General features: G+C 38.3%; 1 protein-coding gene across 1 annotated transcript; it reads right to left on the bottom strand.

Moving 5' to 3' along the window:
• Positions 1–214: 214 nt before the first annotated feature.
• LOC137041976 (C-C motif chemokine 13-like) lies at positions 215–1,065 on the bottom strand. The gene is made up of 3 exons (XM_067418659.1): positions 901–1,065; positions 624–735; positions 215–533 (listed from the first exon to the last, which is right to left on the bottom strand). The coding sequence occupies exons 1-3, from the start codon at positions 968–970 to the stop codon at positions 401–403; spliced, it is 315 nt and encodes a 104-aa protein (XP_067274760.1). The 5' UTR covers positions 971–1,065; the 3' UTR covers positions 215–400.
• Between the last annotated feature and the right edge of the window lie 17,803 nt (positions 1,066–18,868).

Raw genomic sequence — 18,868 nt, 5'->3', positions numbered from 1 at the left:
CAATAAAACTGGTTTCATAAATAACCAGTAAATAAGGCAAAATAATTATACCAAAATACATTTTCACACTAGAGTCCATGTCATTTTTAAGGATTAGATCAGGTAGAAAAACTACAACAAGCATAAGTAGCCTACATTTTAACATTTTACAGTAGCTTACAGACTTTTGCACATTATTTTCTTCCAAAAAAAGAGACCAAAATATCCTTTTTTTTCAATATTCTTTATTTGTGTATAATGTTAGAAAAATAAAACAGATTCATAATAAAATGTTAGTTTAAATATGTTTTGAATATTTATCACAATCTTAATAACTGATTAAAAGTATTGTTAAGGTGCATAAAAAACAGCTTAGAAACCGTTTAGAGCAACAGTTTGAAAAGAGAAGAGCGTTCACATCTCAGGCGCTCTGCCCAGAGCTCATCTCTAACGCGTTGTCTTTCAGTGTGCGCCTGTCCACCAAATCCTTCAGTCTCTGAACCCATTTCTCAGTCAGGTCAGCACAGATCTCCCTTTGAGCTTTTGTGATGAAACTGAAATGTTAAAGAGAAGATGGTTAATTATTTTCCATGTACAATAGCATTCATTTTAATTAAATGAAGACATTACTATAAAATACTTACATGATACCACTCCTGTGGCACTCAAGATGTGTGATATGATAACTCTCAACCTGCTTTACAGGGATTTTTACATTCGAAAAAGAAAAGCAGCACTTATCGGGACCTTGACTGACTGCAGGAAAAAATAGAGATGAAAGAAAAAGACATTCAATTAAAACTGTGTTCAAAATATGAATGGGATAAATTTAGATATTAAGATAATTCATCACAAATATGCATACAATTGTTAATCTATCGTTTAACTTAAAAAAAGAGAGAATTAAAGAAAAAGACATACATTCACTGCGAGCCAGTGAGCAGAAAGCGAAGAGCACAAGACAGGCGATGGAGATGCAGTGCGGCTTCATGTTTGGTCAGCGGTCGGTCGATGGTCAGATGCTGCGCTGGTCGCTTTATCAGTGGCTGATCGTCTCGGAGATGATAATCTCACTGATGTTATCTGCTTTATATAGGGGTGAGATCGTACTTTCCACTATAGGTTCCAGCTGACAAGGAACAAGTGACATCACATGCACGGGGGAAAACCGTGGTGTGGTCTGCAGAGGTAGTACTTTCTGTTGTACCCCTTCCCCAATTCTGTGAATGTAGTCTATATCGCTGACGAAGGAAACCTATGAAATTAAGCTGTTTTGAGTTTATCATATTTTTTCCTTCTTCTTTCTTTTCCATCGAAACCATAGAAAATGTCTTGGCATACGAAGGACCCTCATAAGGACCCCCCATGTACAGATTACCTGTCTTACATGTGCAATTTAATGTTGCATCTTCTCAGGAACTTTCTAAAGTGCTGTGCAATGCAAAAAAAGTCCCTTTTTGCAAACGCATGCATGGTGTAAAATGAGTCTGGGGCTCAATACAGGAAATAGTGAGCTCTACTTGTCGGTGAAGGTGGAAAAGTGGTTGTACTGAAAGTGTTTAGTGTGGTTAACAGATCTGCACACAGTGTGATCTGAACACTTAATATCAGCAGTTACTCACTTGGTTCACACCACATAATGCTTTATCACGATGTGTTATCATTTTTGTGATCACTTAAACCACAGACATAAGAAAAAGACCACAGAGTACAATTTTTCTTTCTAAATATTGTTTATTTCTTACTATGTTTTTACAAATTGTTTGTTTCTCATACCTTTTTTTCTTCTCACACATCCTATTCTGGGCAGAATGTCTCTTTTTTTAAACTCGCTTTTAATTGTCCGAACATTTATCACCTCCTTGAATACTCTTGCACTTTTTCTTTTTGTAGACCAGTTTAAATCAAGCATAATCATGAAGTGAGATATTCCAAAAATGACTGATGTCTATATTTCCATTAAGTCTCACATAACGCCTTCACAATTAAATATTTCTCTGCATGAAATCTAAGATGGAAATACAAAGTACTAATTAGTTATATAGTGGGTTTCAAACAACAATATTAAACACTACGTAGTCAGTTTTGAAGGATATCTAGTGACTCATTTTGCTAAACAAGTCATATTGATTCAGGATCATTGTTCTTAGTGTTTTTGGTGTTTAATGCATACACTTTGGAGCTCATTTGACTACCTGTCTCTGTAAAGGCCTACTCAAATATGTATGCTTCTTTTTAAAGTGACAGTCAAATCAAAATTCTGTAATCTTTTACTCACCTTCATGTCGTTACAAACCTCTTTACTTACTTATAAGGGACTTTACTTACAGGACCCCACTGAATTTAAATTTTCACTTTAACCTTTTCAAAAGTACCAACAGAATTAAACAAATTCTTAGGACATTTTATAGTCCAGTAAAATGTTTAATAGACAGTGGATTCTGACAACATGAACATTTTCTTTTAAAATATTGCTGTTTAGGTTTACTTTATTTTTATTGTTTTTACTTATTTCAGCTTTATTTCAATGAACAGAAATGTTTTTAAACGTTTTAGTTTACAATAATAACCGTATTGCAAAAAAAAAAAAAAAAAAACTGTTATTTTTTCCATGTTCCACATCGAAAGTTCCACCCAGGTTTGGAACAACATGATGGTGAGTACTTTTTATGGTGAACTATGGAGCGCTATGACATTGGAAATTAAACCTCTGCAAAAAGAACATGACTTTAAATATAATATAAATCAAAAAGTGGAATACACACAAAAACATCATCATCATCATCATCATCATCATCATTTCACAAAAAGTCACATTTCCTGTCTGACAGAAAATAATAGTTAAACAATTAAAAGTGTTAATTTACAGTGTTTTACTTGTTTTCCTTATAACCAGTTTCTAAATGGGCCACACAGCTTAGGGCATAAATATATAGTTTACAATATAACATACAGGTTATGATGCAAATGATATATTTAAAAAGATCAACAATCTACCTAGACTGATATATTGATAGATAAATAGATAAATGTATATGATTAAAGTCAAATCTCTCTGACTTGTGCATAAGCAGGTGTGGGTTTTTGCAAAAGCAAGATGAAACCGCAGAGCTCTAAATAGAACCACAGAGGGAGGTCAGCTCGATGAGAACTGACATTGTATTTTTCCCTTCAACCCCCCGTTTACCTGGTATTCAAATGCCATTTAATTCCCATCTCTATATAGATTCAATACCGATACTCTAAAAAAGAATTCAGTGGCTTAGTAAATATCACTGTAATAATTAACTTTATTAACTTAATACAATCTCTGAATATCATTTAATTGATTGTTTTAGTTGAACATACCAACTCACTACCATAATTGACCATTTTTTCCCCACTATTTAGTATTTGAGTAGCAATTTTTTATATACTTATTTGTGAAAATTATATCAAAATATTCTAGAATGGTTAATTAAACAGATATGTTTCAAGAATCAAAAATATAACTTAATTTAAATCAACATTATTAATCTTTAACACACACTTAAGAATTTAGTAAGTTTACTCAACCCATTCTCATTCCCAAGATGTCAAAATCTGAAGAAAGTGCCTTCTCCGTCATAATGAAGACACTAAAGGTACCCTTAGGTGTCACTATATCGACGCGCAGGGTACTCCGTTGATTTCAGTTGTTTGCTTAATACGTCAAATCAAGACACATTTAATTCTTTGCATTTGTAAAAGCAGACATGATTTTATGAATATTTATAGGCTACTTTTATATTTTGGAGCAACTAACCCGACTCCTACCCTAAACCTACCCACTTCTAAACAATATAAAACACGTAACAGGCAAATACGAAAAATACAGTCGTAGGTATTTATTGAAAAAACTGACCAAAAACAGTATAAAAGTATTAACTCGTGTTGCATTCCAAGTCTTCTGAAGTCATACGATATCTTCATGTAAAGAACAGAGTTGATCTTTGTTTTAAACACTGAAATGATGATCCCGCCGCTCCGTGAACGCGTGTACACACACGCAGTCAATCGTTCATATTTCATTCAAATGATACACGACTCTCTAGCATGATGAATTTGGTCACAAGACATGAGAGCCAATAGCATTTCACTATGAAATATGATATAACATTTCTTCAAAGGTTTCTCATTAAAATCAATGGAGCACCCTGTCCGTCGAAAAATGACGCCTATAGGGGTACCTTTAGTGTAGGTACCTTTATAGGGGTACCTTCAATGTGACGTGGAAGGCACTTGACCATGATTCAGATTGATTACTACATTTAAATATTTCCTTTTTACATGTAATATGATTTTACATGAGTTTAAATGTAGGAAATATTGTATACATGTTAAAACAGTATAAAATATGCTGTATTGCTGTACTCATCGACAATAAAGAGCAATGTCATGTATGCCTGTGGTTGCGTGGAGTATTTCACAAAGGTTTAAAATACTCTAAAAGTTAATATTACTTAAATAAAAACGGTTAATATAACTCATAATTATTTAGTTTTTTTAATGTTTCGCCACAATTATTTTTTATTTTGTTAATGTAGCAAATGCAGTTTTACTTAATCAGATCTATAATCAGATCAGATTAAAGGAAGTTTTTGGCCAAAACTGGTACTACAATCACTATTCCCTCTCCCCCTGACTCGAGGTTGCCAGATAGGCTGCATGATCAGCAGGAACGTTTGTAGCTGCAGCTATGGTAAATAGAGCAGAGCTGGCAACCCGGATGCCGAAAACCTACTGACTTCGTGATTGGTCGATATGTGGAGGGCGGAGCTTCAGGCCAAAACACATGTCAACATCAACATCAGTTGAGGGCTGCAAAAACTACTTTTAAATGACAATATCCTGGCCGGACTACTGTTGTCAGTGATATAAGTATTTGAAATTAACATGATTTCTTAATCTCTAGAGTGACATATCAGGGCCATTTTATGATTAATTGAAATACATTTCTTACATACAGTTCCTTTAAAGGTGGGATAAGTGATATCTGGTAACCGTTGTTGTTATTTCAAATCACCAAAACAAACGCCCCTACCCCCGGGTCTCGGCCCTATATTGATAGCTCCGCCTCACACATAACGTAACTCAGGCAACGACTATGGCAGAATCTGTGTTACTAATCCAGATCGAATATTCAATGAAAAAGTCACCCCTTCCTAGCCTAGAAATCTAGACATACCCTAGCGGCAGAAAATTTAATCTGCCCGCAAGTGTCGTCTAGCAACTCAATACCCTTCTGAGCTGTATTCGCCTAACTCTTGCCGGACCAATCACATGTGTATAGAGTCGGTGGGCGGGGCCATAATGACGAAGGCCGAGTTGCGCTTGGGTGCTTCTAGTAAACACAGAAACTGGCGAACTGCGGAGGTCTTTCGAATCAGCTTTGACCACCACTCTGGAAGACTTGGAGTTAAGTTTTTCTCTGAGAAAAGAACAAAGAACGGCACTGAAGTCATTCACGGACCGGATACGGTGAATGTTTAATCTATCAACAAGCTCTGTTTCACCTTCGTTGCTCTGGTTGGTGGTAGCGCTATCCAATTGCGTGCAGAGGGAGTTTGAAAGACAACCATTTATCCCGCCCCTCGGATTGAGCCCTGTCTATGGTGAGTTTCCAGACCAAACATCTTGATGTGGGTCTGGCTTGTCGGGCTAACCCCTTCCATCACAAAAACACAAACCGTTCTCATGAACAACTTGATAGAACACGAGCCAACAGTCCAACTAACGACATATTACAATTATGACACGATTAGAGTTGTAGCGATCACAAAACACAAACCGTTCTCATGAACAACTCGATAGAACACGAAGCGACAGTCCAACTAACGACATATTACAATTATGACAAGATTAGAGTTATAGCGATCACAAAACACAAACAGTTCTCATGAACAACTCGATAGAACACAAGCCGACAGTCCAACTAACGACATATTACAATTATGACAAGATTAGAGTTATAGCGATCAGAAAAACACAAACAGTTCTCATGAACAACTCGATAAAGTTAGTAGGCTATATAAGCTTGATAGTCCAGCTAACGACATATATTACAATTATGACCGGATGGGCAATATAGATGTAAAGAGGAAACAAACATACCGGTATGTAAGGAGTATAGTATCTTACCTGTCGAACAAATTTTGTGAGCTGACGCTTGAAACCTTGAAACACTGAAGGGATTTAGATGCTCCATCTGGTGTGGAAATGAACGGGTCTTTATCATCGTTGAAGTGAGCGACAATACGATCGCAAATGGACAAACAAGCGAACATGACACATGAGCATATTCAAGCAAAAGCAGCATATAGTCGTTCTTTCTTGGCTAATGTCCGTCCTGTGTGACTCGTGTGTTTTGAATAATGACGTGCATTGGGCCTCTCTTCTCACCATAGACACGCCCCTTACCTGCTGATTGGCTACAAGTTTGTTATGCCTATTTAACTCAGATCAACTTTATTTTACTTACATTTACTTATTTCACATGGTGTATGCAATTGATTTCATTGCTTGTAAATTTAATCAATATTTTTAAGAGCTAAAATGTTTCACCAAAAAAAAGTAAATCATAGTAAAAGTTTTTAGAGTATATGCATATGTAAATGTATTCACATACATACCAATATGTATACTTCTACTAATAGCAGTAGTTATATATATATACAGTATTGTTCAAAATAATAGCAGTACAATGTGACTAACCAGAATAATCAAGGTTTTTCGTATATTTTTTTATTGCTACGTGGCAAACAAGTTACCAGTAGGTTCAGTAGATTCTCAGAAAACAAACAAGACCCAGCATTCATGATATGCACGCTCTTAAGGCTGTGCAATTGGGCAATTAGTTGAAAGGGGTGTGTTCAAAAAAAATAGCAGTGTGGCATTCAATCACTGAGGTCATCAATTTTGTGAAGAAACAGGTGTGAATCAGGTGGCCCCTATTTAAGGATGAAGCCAACACTTGTTGAACATGCATTTGAAAGCTGAGGAAAATGGGTCGTTCAAGACATTGTTCAGAAGAACAGCGTACTTTGATTAAAAAGTTGATTAGAGAGGGGAAAACCTATAAAGATGTGCAAAAAATGATAGGCTGTTCAGCTAAAATGATCTCCAATGCCTTAAAATGGAGAGCAAAACCAGAGAGACGTGGAAGAAAACGGAAGACAACCATCAAAATGGATAGAAGAATAACCAGAATGGCAAAGGCTCAGCCAATGATCACCTCCAGGATGATCAAAGACAGTCTGGAGTTACCTGTAAGTACTGTGACAGTTAGAAGACGTCTGTGTGAAGCTAATCTATTTTCAAGAATCCCCCGCAAAGTCCCTCTGTTAAAAAAAAGGCATGTGCAGAAGAGGTTACAATTTGCCAAAGAACACATCAACTGGCCTAAAGAGAAATGGAGGAACATTTTGTGGACTGATGAGAGTAAAATTGTTCTTTTTGGGTCCAAGGGCCACAGGCAGTTTGTGAGACGACCCCCAAACTCTGAATTCAAGCCACAGTACACAATGAAGACAGTGAAGCATGGAGGTGCAGGCATCATGATATGGGCATGTTTCTCCTACTATGGTGTTGGGCCTATTTATCGCATACCAGGGATCATGGATCAGTTTGCATATGTTAAAATACTTGAAGAGGTCATGTTGCCCTATGCTGAAGAGGACATGCCCTTGAAACGGTTGTTTCAACAAGACAATGACCCAAAACACACTAGTAAACGGGCAAAGTCTTGGTTCCAAACCAACAAAATTAATGCTATGGAGTGGCCAGCCCAATCTCCAGACCTTAATCCAATTGAGAACTTGTGGGGTGATATCAAAAATGCTGTTTCTGAAGCAAAACCAAGAAATGTGAATGAATTGTGGAATGTTGTTAAAGAATCATGGAGTGGAATAACAGCTGAGAGGTGCCACAAGTTGGTTGACTCCATGCCACACAGATGTCAAGCAGTTTTAAAAAACTGTGGTCATACAACTAAATATTAGTTTAGTGATTCACAGGATTGCTAAATCCCAGAAAAAAAAATGTTTGTACAAAATAGTTTTGAGTTTGTACAGTCAAAGGTAGACACTGCTATTTTTTTGAACACACCCCTTTCAACTAATTGCCCAATTGCACAGCCTTAAGAGCGTGCATATCATGAATGCTGGGTCTTGTTTGTTGTTTGTTTTCTGACAATCTACTGAACCTACTGGTAACTTGTTTGCCACGTAGCAATAAAAAATATACTAAAAACCTTGATTATTCTGGTTAGTCACATTGTACTGCTATTATTTTGAACAAGACTGTATATATATATATATATATATATATATATATATATATATATATATATATATATATATATATATACACACACACTATATACTATGTTGTTGGGACACCCCTCCAAATCATTGAATTCCGGTGTCATTGAAGTCAATCTTTGTGAAACAATGGGTCACTTTCAGGAGCTCAGTGAATTCAAGCATGGTACCGTGATAGGTTGCCACCCCGTCCATTTGTGAAATGTCCTCACTTCTAAATATTACACAGTCAATTGTTAGTGATATTATAACAAAGTGGAAGCAATTGGGAACAACAGCAGCTCGGCCACGAAGTGGTGGGCCATGTAAAATCACAGAGAGGGGTCAGCAAATGCTGAGGCGCACAGTGCGCAGAAGTTGCCAACTTGGGGGGTGGGAGATTACACAGCTCGCAGCTACAGGCACTCATTTAAACAGAGCTATGGTGAGCAATGTAAGTCTTTTAACTTCTCAAATTAATTTCTATGAAAGTTAAGCTTGCAAAAGCATGAACTGAAACGCGCCAGACTTAACTCGCATTGTGAATGTATGCCGCGAGTGTAGTCGCGATTACCTCAGCTCTCATCACGAGAGCTCAGCTCATTTATCTGACTCCTGCAGTTAGTGCTCAGTGCTGTGATACTCGCACGGTGACTCACTCATTATATTGAACAGACACGTTCAGTTTTTAATTGTAGTGTCTTCTCCGACTCAGTCACAGTAATGAAGTTGGTGGCTTTGGGAATGGCCTCACAGGGCAGCGAAGCATTCTGGGAGTTGTAGTCTTTCATCCCCATGAGACAAAAATACATTTTCTGTATTTATTTCAGTCCAGAAAGGACCAAATTCAAAAATAATTTCACATTTCTACTACATTGATGACCCAGTTTAAATACAGATTCATCTTCCAAGCGCTGAAGTACCCCTTTAACCAACTAATTTCAATCCTGAACTATTATTTTTTGAGAGCTATTGTACTGTGTGCCACCACAAACAGATTTGCCTTTTGTAAAAACCTCTCCGATACTACCTTTTAAAAACCTTGTCAAAACAAGCCAAGAGCCAAGAACCTTTTCATCCTGCTCATAAATAAGCAGTCTGAAACATAAAAAACAGATGTCAGGATATCTTACAGTTACAGCAATAAAATAACTTCACTGGCTTCACTAGCTTGAAACATGGAACCACATGAGAGGCAGTTCAGAAAACGAGCCACTAAGTAGTGCTATTGTATGTGAAATCGTTTAGTGCCCTCAACCCTCTTGTTTTGAGAGCAAAAACAACGTTTCTTCACAAAAACATGATGAAGTACATTCCAAAAGGTCTTAACACTCCCATGAGGCCAAGAGTCATCAATATGGTGTACTATTAGACTGTACTGTAAATAATTTATTTGCGAATGAAATAAAGACTGATTGTAATTTTTCTGACAAATCAATCCAACTATTATTATTCTGGAGTCCTCAGTGCAAACAGTCATAGCCACCGAATCAATCACTTTTGATGAAATGGCTCAGTCTAAAAAAAGGCCCCCACATGTATCCTGTCATGCTTAAAGGCAATTTTTCTCTGCACAAAGGATACAAGCAGCTGATAAAAGCCCAAGGAAAACAGGAATATGTACCTTTCTAAAGAGTAATGTCTGTATTTTAGACTTTCCTCAACCCCTTCCTTATCTACTTGCAGAATATCTTCTGTCAGAAACACTGTGCTGTCTTAGGAAAGTCATTTTTAATTTATGTTGTGCATTATTAACAATCTAGCATGAACCTCATATGAGAAACAGACCAGCGTCTTTCTTATCAAACCCCCGTGAACCTCCTAAACTTATCATCCATTGTGAGATGGCAACTCAATCTAGATGACCAACTCAAGACTACAATATCCTCAATCTTTAAATAAACCATGTTCATTGTTGCGTAAGTGTAGCTGATAATATACTGATGGAATGTGATCACCCTGACAAATACTGTAGCTTTTGAGCATTGCCATTGTCTCCAAATGGATATACAAAAATGAAAGACAACCTCTAAAGTATTATTTTAATATGATGTATTTAATAGTATAGTATTTATTATTTATCAATATCATGAATTAGCTTATTTTTTTAAATATATTTCTATTTTTAGTTCTTCAACTTCAGCTTATTTATTTCAGCCAGTTGCCAAGGCTAAATGTACCAAAATGTTTTTCCATCTGATATTTAATCAATTACAATCAATTTACATTTTTTTTTTAGTTAACAATAACAACACCAATGGCAAATGAGAACATGTAATATTATGGCACGTTTGCTGATCAACTGAGGAAAATGATGTGGTTGTGGTTTTGACTATCTGTAAGAAACATCTCATCTTCAAATGTTACCTTGCAAAAAAAAAATGAAAGAAAAAAAAGCCACAACACAAAAATCCCTCTGCCCCCATTTTGTTTAATCAGAATGTGATTGCTAAACAAAGACAACTATGCCAGAAAAATGCTATGCGCTGGGATGAATTCAAGAGGAGAAGAGACTGGTAAACAACTCCATATGCATTTTGTCACTGGCCAACTGTGCAGAGAATTTATTGATTTATCACACTGATAAACAATAGACCAAAATGGTTCAAATTAAGCTCAAATTTAGTTTCAGGTGTTTTGGAGGAGTGATTTAAAAAATAAATATCTTGATATTTCGTTGCTTTCAGCTTATTTTAATTTCTGTTTTGTGCTTGTTTTGTCCTGAGAACATGGGACAGATAATAGTCATTAGTCACTCTATTGAGAGAATGATAATGACCGTACATTTACATTTATGGATTTAGCACACGTTTTTATCTAAAGTGACTTACAACTGAGGAGTACAGGAAAAGATCTGACTTAATTAAAACATTTGAATATTACTCAGCGTATATAGCAAAACCAGAAAAGGGAGGGAAAAGAGAAAAAAGTAGAGGAGGAATAGTTCAAATTTTCAAAAAATTATTATAAGATTAAGTGCTCATGGATGAGATGAGTTTTTACCTGTCTTTTGAATAAAGTGAGTGATTCTGTCGTGCGTATGGAGGACTGAAGATCGTTCCACCAACAAGGAAACAATGAATGAAAAGTTCAGGAGAGGGATTTCATGCCACAAGCCACAAGCCTACAAGGGTACCACAAGCCTCCACTCGTTTGCTCCCCCCAAAAATGAAAATTCTGTCATTAATTACTTACTCTAATGTCGTTCAACACCCGTAAGACCTCCCTTCATCTTCAGAACACAAATGAAGATATTATTGTTGAAATTCAAAAGGCTCAGACAGGCTTTCATTGACACCAATGTCATTTCCTCTCTCAAGACCCAGAAAAGACACTAAAGACGTCGTTACAAAGCCCATCTCACGACAGTAATTTTATGAATTTTATGTAATTTTATGAATAATTACAATAATTTTATGAAGCGACAAGAATAGTTTTCATAAAAAAAGAAAATAACTTGGGATGGGCCGATTTCAGAACAAAGATTTGAATGGTTATGACCTTGCTGCTCAACATTCAAATACTTGGCTATCTTACCAAATACTCTTGTCTAATGTCTCTAGTCTCTGGACAGAAATAACATAATAAATTCAAGGACAAGAACAACATTTTTCAACCTAATAGGAAAACTGTATGAATTTGTACATTGTGAATTGTACAAAAACTTATGATTATTAGAAAACCGTTAGCATGAAGGTCCACCCCTAACCCCAATCCTAACTGCATATTCGTTATGGGTGTAAGCAGACTGTACATCATTTGTACATACAATCGTAAATAAAATAAAATAAAATAGTACATAAAATAGTTGCATCTGTTAGGGGTTAACAGCTTATGACCCAGGACCAGTAGTGAAGAAATGAAGACAGAGTCAGGATTGCAATTAATTAAAAGAAAAATTTACTTAGAATAGTTTGCAGTTTCAAAAGCAGAAGCCAGCTTCAAGTCTCACAAGGAGTTCGTAGGCCGCGCTCCCTCTCTCACCGTCTCGTTGCCTCGCCCTATCGTACATACAATTGTCCCAACAGTTATACCGTTTTCAAGGTCTTATCCACGTCATTACTGCAATGTGGATGGTTCTGATTGGCTCAGAGACAATGCAGAGTCATGGTAAATTTCCACTCGAGTCAGTTAATCTAATGCACGTTTGCACTGACGTGTCACTTGTTGATGCTTTCACCCAGAATTAGGCCCGTAGTGACCTTCCAGATCTGGAGCAGGCGCCAGCTTGCCCAGAACAACAAGTCCACCCATCGCTTAGGGTGCCCATTGAACACCATTCTGATCTGTAACACAGAATATTGCGCACATACACAGATGCACAGTCTCTCCAAGGTTGGAGCTGATTAAGCTCCAGTTCTTACCAAAACATACTGATAACATGTGCTTTCTTTCAGTGAGAGGAACACACAATATAGTACAGGCAATATTCATCTTGAGTCTTTAGTGTTTCAGTAAAAGGAAATATAAAAGGAATAAAACATAAATTAAATGAAAGACAAATCCATATTTCATATCTGGAAGCCGGGCTAAGTGAGCAAACCCTGTTGCTGCACTCCTGACATGTTAGGGGTGTGTGATACCTCCAAAATCCAAACACATGACCTTGTTGCCAGTGTTTAGTGACACATCACACATCTCTAGGCCAGACCCTCAGTCACTCCTCAGAGACCAAATACACACTTTAGAAAACAAGAAACAAAGAAAAATCACAACTGGATAGAATCATTATAATAATATAGGATAAATATTGATTAAAGTTTTGATTATGAAGTTAATTAGGATATAAATATATACAGGTATATTGAAGCGGCAGTGGATTTCAAAATCCCCCCTTCACTCCCTCCTAAAGGCCAATTTTGGGGTCCCAATGACCCCCTAAAGTTGGTCTACCAATTTTAGGCCGCTTCATAATGTTCAATGCCCTCCCCTTTTTAGTTTATAATCTTTGAAAAAAAAAAAAAAAAATCTCTTTTCCCCTCAGGGATTTAACTTCAACCATTATTAATCTCATTTAATCTCATCTAATTTGGTTTTATCAATGGCTTGATTGATTACAATAAGCACACATTCATCCTCAAGAGGACATACTACATTAGCACCCCATGTTAAATACCACCCCATTAGAAATACCAAGATATCTCATCTAAAATTAGGGATTTTAAATACACTTCTTTCAAACACAGACCTTTTTCATCTTCAAAACAATAGTGGTCCGAAATAAAAATAAACAAAATAAATAGGCATCATAATCCATCCAATTACATTCAGTCTCTGCATAAAACATCCTTCAGTTTACAGTCTACATACATGTACCATCTTAATTACACATCCTATTAATTTCTTTCTCAAACATGTACATAACATCCATTTCAATCGCTTTCCCTGATTTTACTCAAGAACCTTCTTGTTAAACCCATTTTCATAACACATCTTTTTCTTTTCCACATAGATTTCCACATACTCAAACCTTTTTGTTACACTTGCTTTTTCCATCAAATCCAGTTTTCACTCATGATAGCCCACATCATTTTTAACTTAAATGAACATAACCATAAAATTGTTAATGTTGAAAACTTCATCAAAACGACATAATTATCCATTTGTATTACATTCAACCACCTTGTTCACATCTTTATCTTGTGACATTGTGCTTAATCATACTCAATACCAATTATTTTTCAAAATAACTTTTCCAACCCATGTTATTTAGTAAACCATTCAAAATCAATTCATTAGGGTTTCCTTTAAAGTAACATTTTTCCTTTCAATGTCTTGTCCATTAAAACTCTTTAGGCGTAAGCTCCAAATGACCAAAATCTTAACCCTGTTGATTTATGTCATCTGGCAGTGATACTTCTCATCAAATCCTCACTAGCCTTCCTTTGCCACTTACACCAAAATTGTTATAATTTTACCAAGAACTTACAAATTTCCTTAATCTCCCATATTACTTTATAAAGTATTCAAATTTGTACTGTCATCATCAATTTATTTAAAACTGTTTTAAAACAATCTGTATTTTGAAAAGCATTCATAGTTCAATTTATATTAACTTAATTTGACTTAAAGTGTTCATAAATTCTGTCAGAAGTTTTATTTTCACAACATTAATCTTTAGGGCTATGTCTCTCTCATTTTAACTTGTCAGATTATTCTTTATCAAAATAGTCTCCAGTGCAGATGCACCATGTGATCATTATTGTTTCAGTCTTATCTCTACTGCTCTACAGAAACCAAAATATTATTTTATTCATCTTTCAATCCCAGTCACACCGAAAAACTTAAAGTCACTTGCTCCTTTAACATTAATTAGACATTATTACTAGACATCTAATGTCCTGCATCCATTTAAGGGATGAAAAATAAAAATAAAACTTTTTCTTTTAGAAGTTATCTTTTTGGTCGCCCTTCTGCCTTCAGAAATATGAGGGAATCTCTGGATAATTTAGATAGTGACTTCAGCCAATTTGTCACTTTGTCTCTGTCACATCTGTTTAGTGTCTGGCACTCTGTGGGACTTTTATGTTGAAGGTATCTGTGCAATTTTCTGTGTCCTCTTTCCTGTGTAGTTTGTAGTTCTTGTAGTTTTTTATGTTGATTAGTTTTCCCAGGTGTTTCCCATTTACCACTCCCCTTGTTATCTTATTAGCCTTGTTCCCTGGTGTGTATTTATACCTCTGTGAATCAGTTGTTCTCTGTCGGTCATTGTTTGCTGTTATGCAGGTATTTCGCAGTTCTCTGTTCCCCGTGTTTTCTTTTCGTTTGCTCAGTGTTATTTTGTTCCTGATTTTTGATTGTTTTGGTTATTAAATTTCCCTGCATTTGGATCCCGCTTCTCTGCCTGCCGTCTGTTTATTCCCCGTTCCCTGACAGAATGACCGACCCACTTAGGGATCCAGCGGGGAGATTAGTGCGGCTCCAGCAAGGAGAGCTCAGCACCAAGGACTTTGTGTGTGAGTTCATCAGGTTGGCTCGTCTGACTCAGATGGGCGAGGCATGCCTGATGATCCTCTTTCGGAGGGGATTGTCAGAGCCCCTCCGGTCATGCATGCCTGACTGGGATTCTGATGGGTCTTTGGAAAGCTACGCGGCTCATGCTCTTAAGCTATGGGACTGGATGGCGGGATTCACCAAGTCGGAGATCCCGGTGGCCAGGGTCTCGGTGGAGGAGGTCCCAAGTCCAGTGGTCCCGAGTCCGGTGGTCCCGAGTCCGGTGGTCCCTGTGCCGGTGGTCCCTGTGCCGGTGGTCCCTGTGCCGGGGGTCCCAGTTCGGGTGGTTCGTGGTCAGGTGGACCCTGTGCCGGTGGTCCCAGTTCCGGTGGTCCCGAGTCTGGAGATCCCGAGTCCTGACACAGCCAGGAGGGCTGTGCTGGGATTCTTTGTGGCAGCGGTACTACGTGCTTGGGAGAAACACAGGATCTCCTCTGGGGACTCAGGGCTTGTTTCTGAGCAGCCTGCGGTAGTCTTGGAGGAGTGTCCTGAGCTGACCAAGTGCATTCCCTTGCCGTGGCCGGCCCGCGCACAGAGTCCGGAGAGGGCTCCGGCCCGAGCACAGAGTCCGGAGAGGGCTCCGGCCCGAGCACAGAGTCCGGAGAGGGCTCCGGCCCGAGCACAGAGTCCGGAGAGGGCTCCGGCCCGAGCACAGAGTCCGGAGAGGGCTCCGGCCCGAGCACAGAGTCCGGAGAGGGCTCCGGCCCGAGCACAGAGTCCGGAGAGGGCTCCGGCCCGAGCACAGAGTCCGGAGAGGGCTCCGGCCCGAGCACAGAGTCCGGAGAGGGCTCCGGCCCGAGCACAGAGTCCGGAGAGGGCTCCGGCCCGAGCACAGAGTCCGGAGAGGGCTCCGGCCCGAGCACAGAGTCCGGAGAGGGCTCCGGCCCGAGCACAGAGTCCGGAGAATTCACAAGCCGACTACCAGTCTTTGCCCCAGCCCAGCAGCCTGCTGTATGCACAGACCTATGACCAGCCTGTGCCGCCCTGGCCTCCTGAACTGTTTGGGCTGCCCTGGCCTGTCCCTCCAGTCCCGCCCGATCCGCCCCAGGTCCTATCCTGCTTCCAGTGTCCGTTCCTGACCCTCCAACCCTCCCCCTGTTCCGCCACCGCTTCACCTCCCTCCGTGACTGCTTCTGGAGTGTCTGGAAGCCACTCCTTTGAGGGGGGGTAATGTCACATCTGTTTAGTGTCTGGCACTCTGTGGGACTTTTATGTTGAAGGTATCTGTGCAATTTTCTGTGTCCTCTTTCCTGTGTAGTTTGTAGTTCTTGTAGTTTTTTATGTTGATTAGTTTTCCCAGGTGTTTCCCATTTACCACTCCCCTTGTTATCTTATTAGCCTTGTTCCCTGGTGTGTATTTATACCTCTGTGAATCAGTTGTTCTCTGTCGGTCATTGTTTGCTGTTATGCAGGTATTTCGCAGTTCTCTGTTCCCCGTGTTTTCTTTTCGTTTGCTCAGTGTTATTTTGTTCCTGATTTTTGATTGTTTTGGTTATTAAATTTCCCTGCATTTGGATCCCGCTTCTCTGCCTGCCGTCTGTTTATTCCCCATTCCCTGACAGTCTCTGCTGTCAAGTTTCTAACATTTATGTTTACCATTTCTAATCAATTGACATTATTTCAATTTAAACCCTCAGTTAAATTTGGACACGGGTGTTTAACCCATTAAGAAACGGCAATCTTTAACTTTATAATTCCACTTCAACTAATCCAGAGATTAATTCAAATCAGCATCATAAATGACAAAATTAGTCATAATTACCAGTAACGGACAGAGCTGGATACCAGTCCACTTAAAGCTCGTCCCATGTTCTGGATCATCTTTCCCAGAAATTTCCTTCAGAATTAGCAGTTTCTTTAAAGGTTGTAATTTGCCTTAACCCATCTGTAATGATAAACACTCATTCCAGAGGTTAATGACCCCATACACACCATCAGGACAGAACAGTTACACAAACCAACACGTACAAAACATAAAGTGCAGTCATCAACAAACATATGCACATTAAACATATAACTATGAATTGCTCATTCTCAAAATTTGTTTTTAGTGTTTAACTAAAAATTATTTAATCTCAGTTCTTACATGGTTTCTTAACCAATTTCAAATCATGTCTGTTCATTATTCCTTCATTTTTAGAGAAGTCAGCTGGGTTGTTTTGGTTCTGATATCATTGCTTTTGTTTTGTTTCAGCTTTAGCAGGACGATAACAGACAGAGCACCATTCCTCCTTCTCAAGCAGTCTCTCTCTCTCTCTCTTACACGGATAGTCTCTTATATTCAATTCATTAACCTTTAACCTTTACAAAGTTTTAGAAATGTAAATGTTTAACTTTCAAATTAGAGCTATATAATCATCACAAAATAAGTTATGCTATGAATCTTTTTCTTCAAGTTACTTTAGTTAAATACCTTTTGTTATCCAGACCTCCTGTTTAAACTTCAACAGCTGTCCTTATCTTTAGACACCACCATGCCTTCAAATTCTCCTCTGCCATATCTAATGACCTGCAGGATTAAACTCATGATATGGAAATATTAGTTCAATATCACAGTTTTACTGATTCAATTAATACATTTTTTTTCTGGTCTCCACAAAAGTTAATGACAATCACCTCATGGTCTCAGCTGGCTCTTGAATGACCTTTACCATCATAATTTTCACTCAGGGTCATCCCTGGCATTCACAAACAGTGCGGTACTTGAGTGAGCGGTATGGAGGAGCCATTATTAGGGCAGGCCCTGCTGTGTCCTGTCTGGACTCTCGGCCCCTACAACCACAGCATCCCCCCTTACTGATGCTGCTGGCCTCACAGACATCGGTTCAACTCTCATACACACCTCACATAAAAACACCTCCCTTCTTGGAAGTGCCCAATGCCGGTGACCCCCATGTCTTAGGTTGTCCCCCACTGGCCAAAAGAGGATCTTACCCGTCTTAGGCGAATCACCCTCATTCACATTGGTCATCGCTTGAGATCTTTGACCCTTAAAATGGATCAGATGTTTTTCTGGAGCCTTGGGGAAAGTGCATTCAAGAGTCACCAGAGCCATTTAGTCTGCTGACTAAAGGTAAAACATGGAGACAGGTTAATCATAACACTACTTAATCACTTATACCATTTTACATCCTTCAAACCGCAACATATTAGTGCGTAGATTATACTCAGTGAATTTAGCCTTAACAACTGTCCATTCAATTTTATGTCCTGCATGTTGACTCTGACCTGATCCATTGGTCCTGTGCATGGTGGTGGCTAAGATTAGACAAAGATGTCACTGGTCATGGGATGATTTATTTAAAAATTGCAGTTCATTAAAAATCTGTATTTAAAAACATCTTATACCTTTATTATTGCCCTCCTAATGGCACTCTCACTCTTTTTAACAAATCACTGTCTCTATGATTTTCAACTGTTGCACTGTGCTTTTACTATAAATCTCTTATCACCTCTGACACAGGCTCAGATAACAGCATTGAGCTGATTTTGAATGAGAGAGAGACTCTGAGTTATTCAGGATGGTTCACTGTGTTTTCATAAACTTTATACTACTCACACTAGCTCAGCATAAGGTC

The sequence above is a fragment of the Pseudorasbora parva genome, chromosome 15 (genome assembly GCF_024679245.1).
Source record: "Pseudorasbora parva isolate DD20220531a chromosome 15, ASM2467924v1, whole genome shotgun sequence".
Lineage (NCBI taxonomy): Eukaryota > Metazoa > Chordata > Actinopteri > Cypriniformes > Gobionidae > Pseudorasbora > Pseudorasbora parva.
Note: the sequence above shows the minus strand (reverse complement) of the source record. Positions and strands in the feature narration are given on the sequence as shown.

Coding starts and splice junctions, on each gene's coding strand:
- LOC137041976 (XM_067418659.1), bottom strand. CDS start 970: ATGAAGCCGCACTGCATCTCCATCGCCTGTCTTGTGCTCTTCGCTTTC. Junction 736..900: donor CTCACTGGCTCGCAGTGAAT/GTATGTCTTTTT, acceptor TTTTTCCTGCAG/TCAGTCAAGGTCCCGATAAG. Junction 534..623: donor TGCCACAGGAGTGGTATCAT/GTAAGTATTTTA, acceptor TTAACATTTCAG/TTTCATCACAAAAGCTCAAA.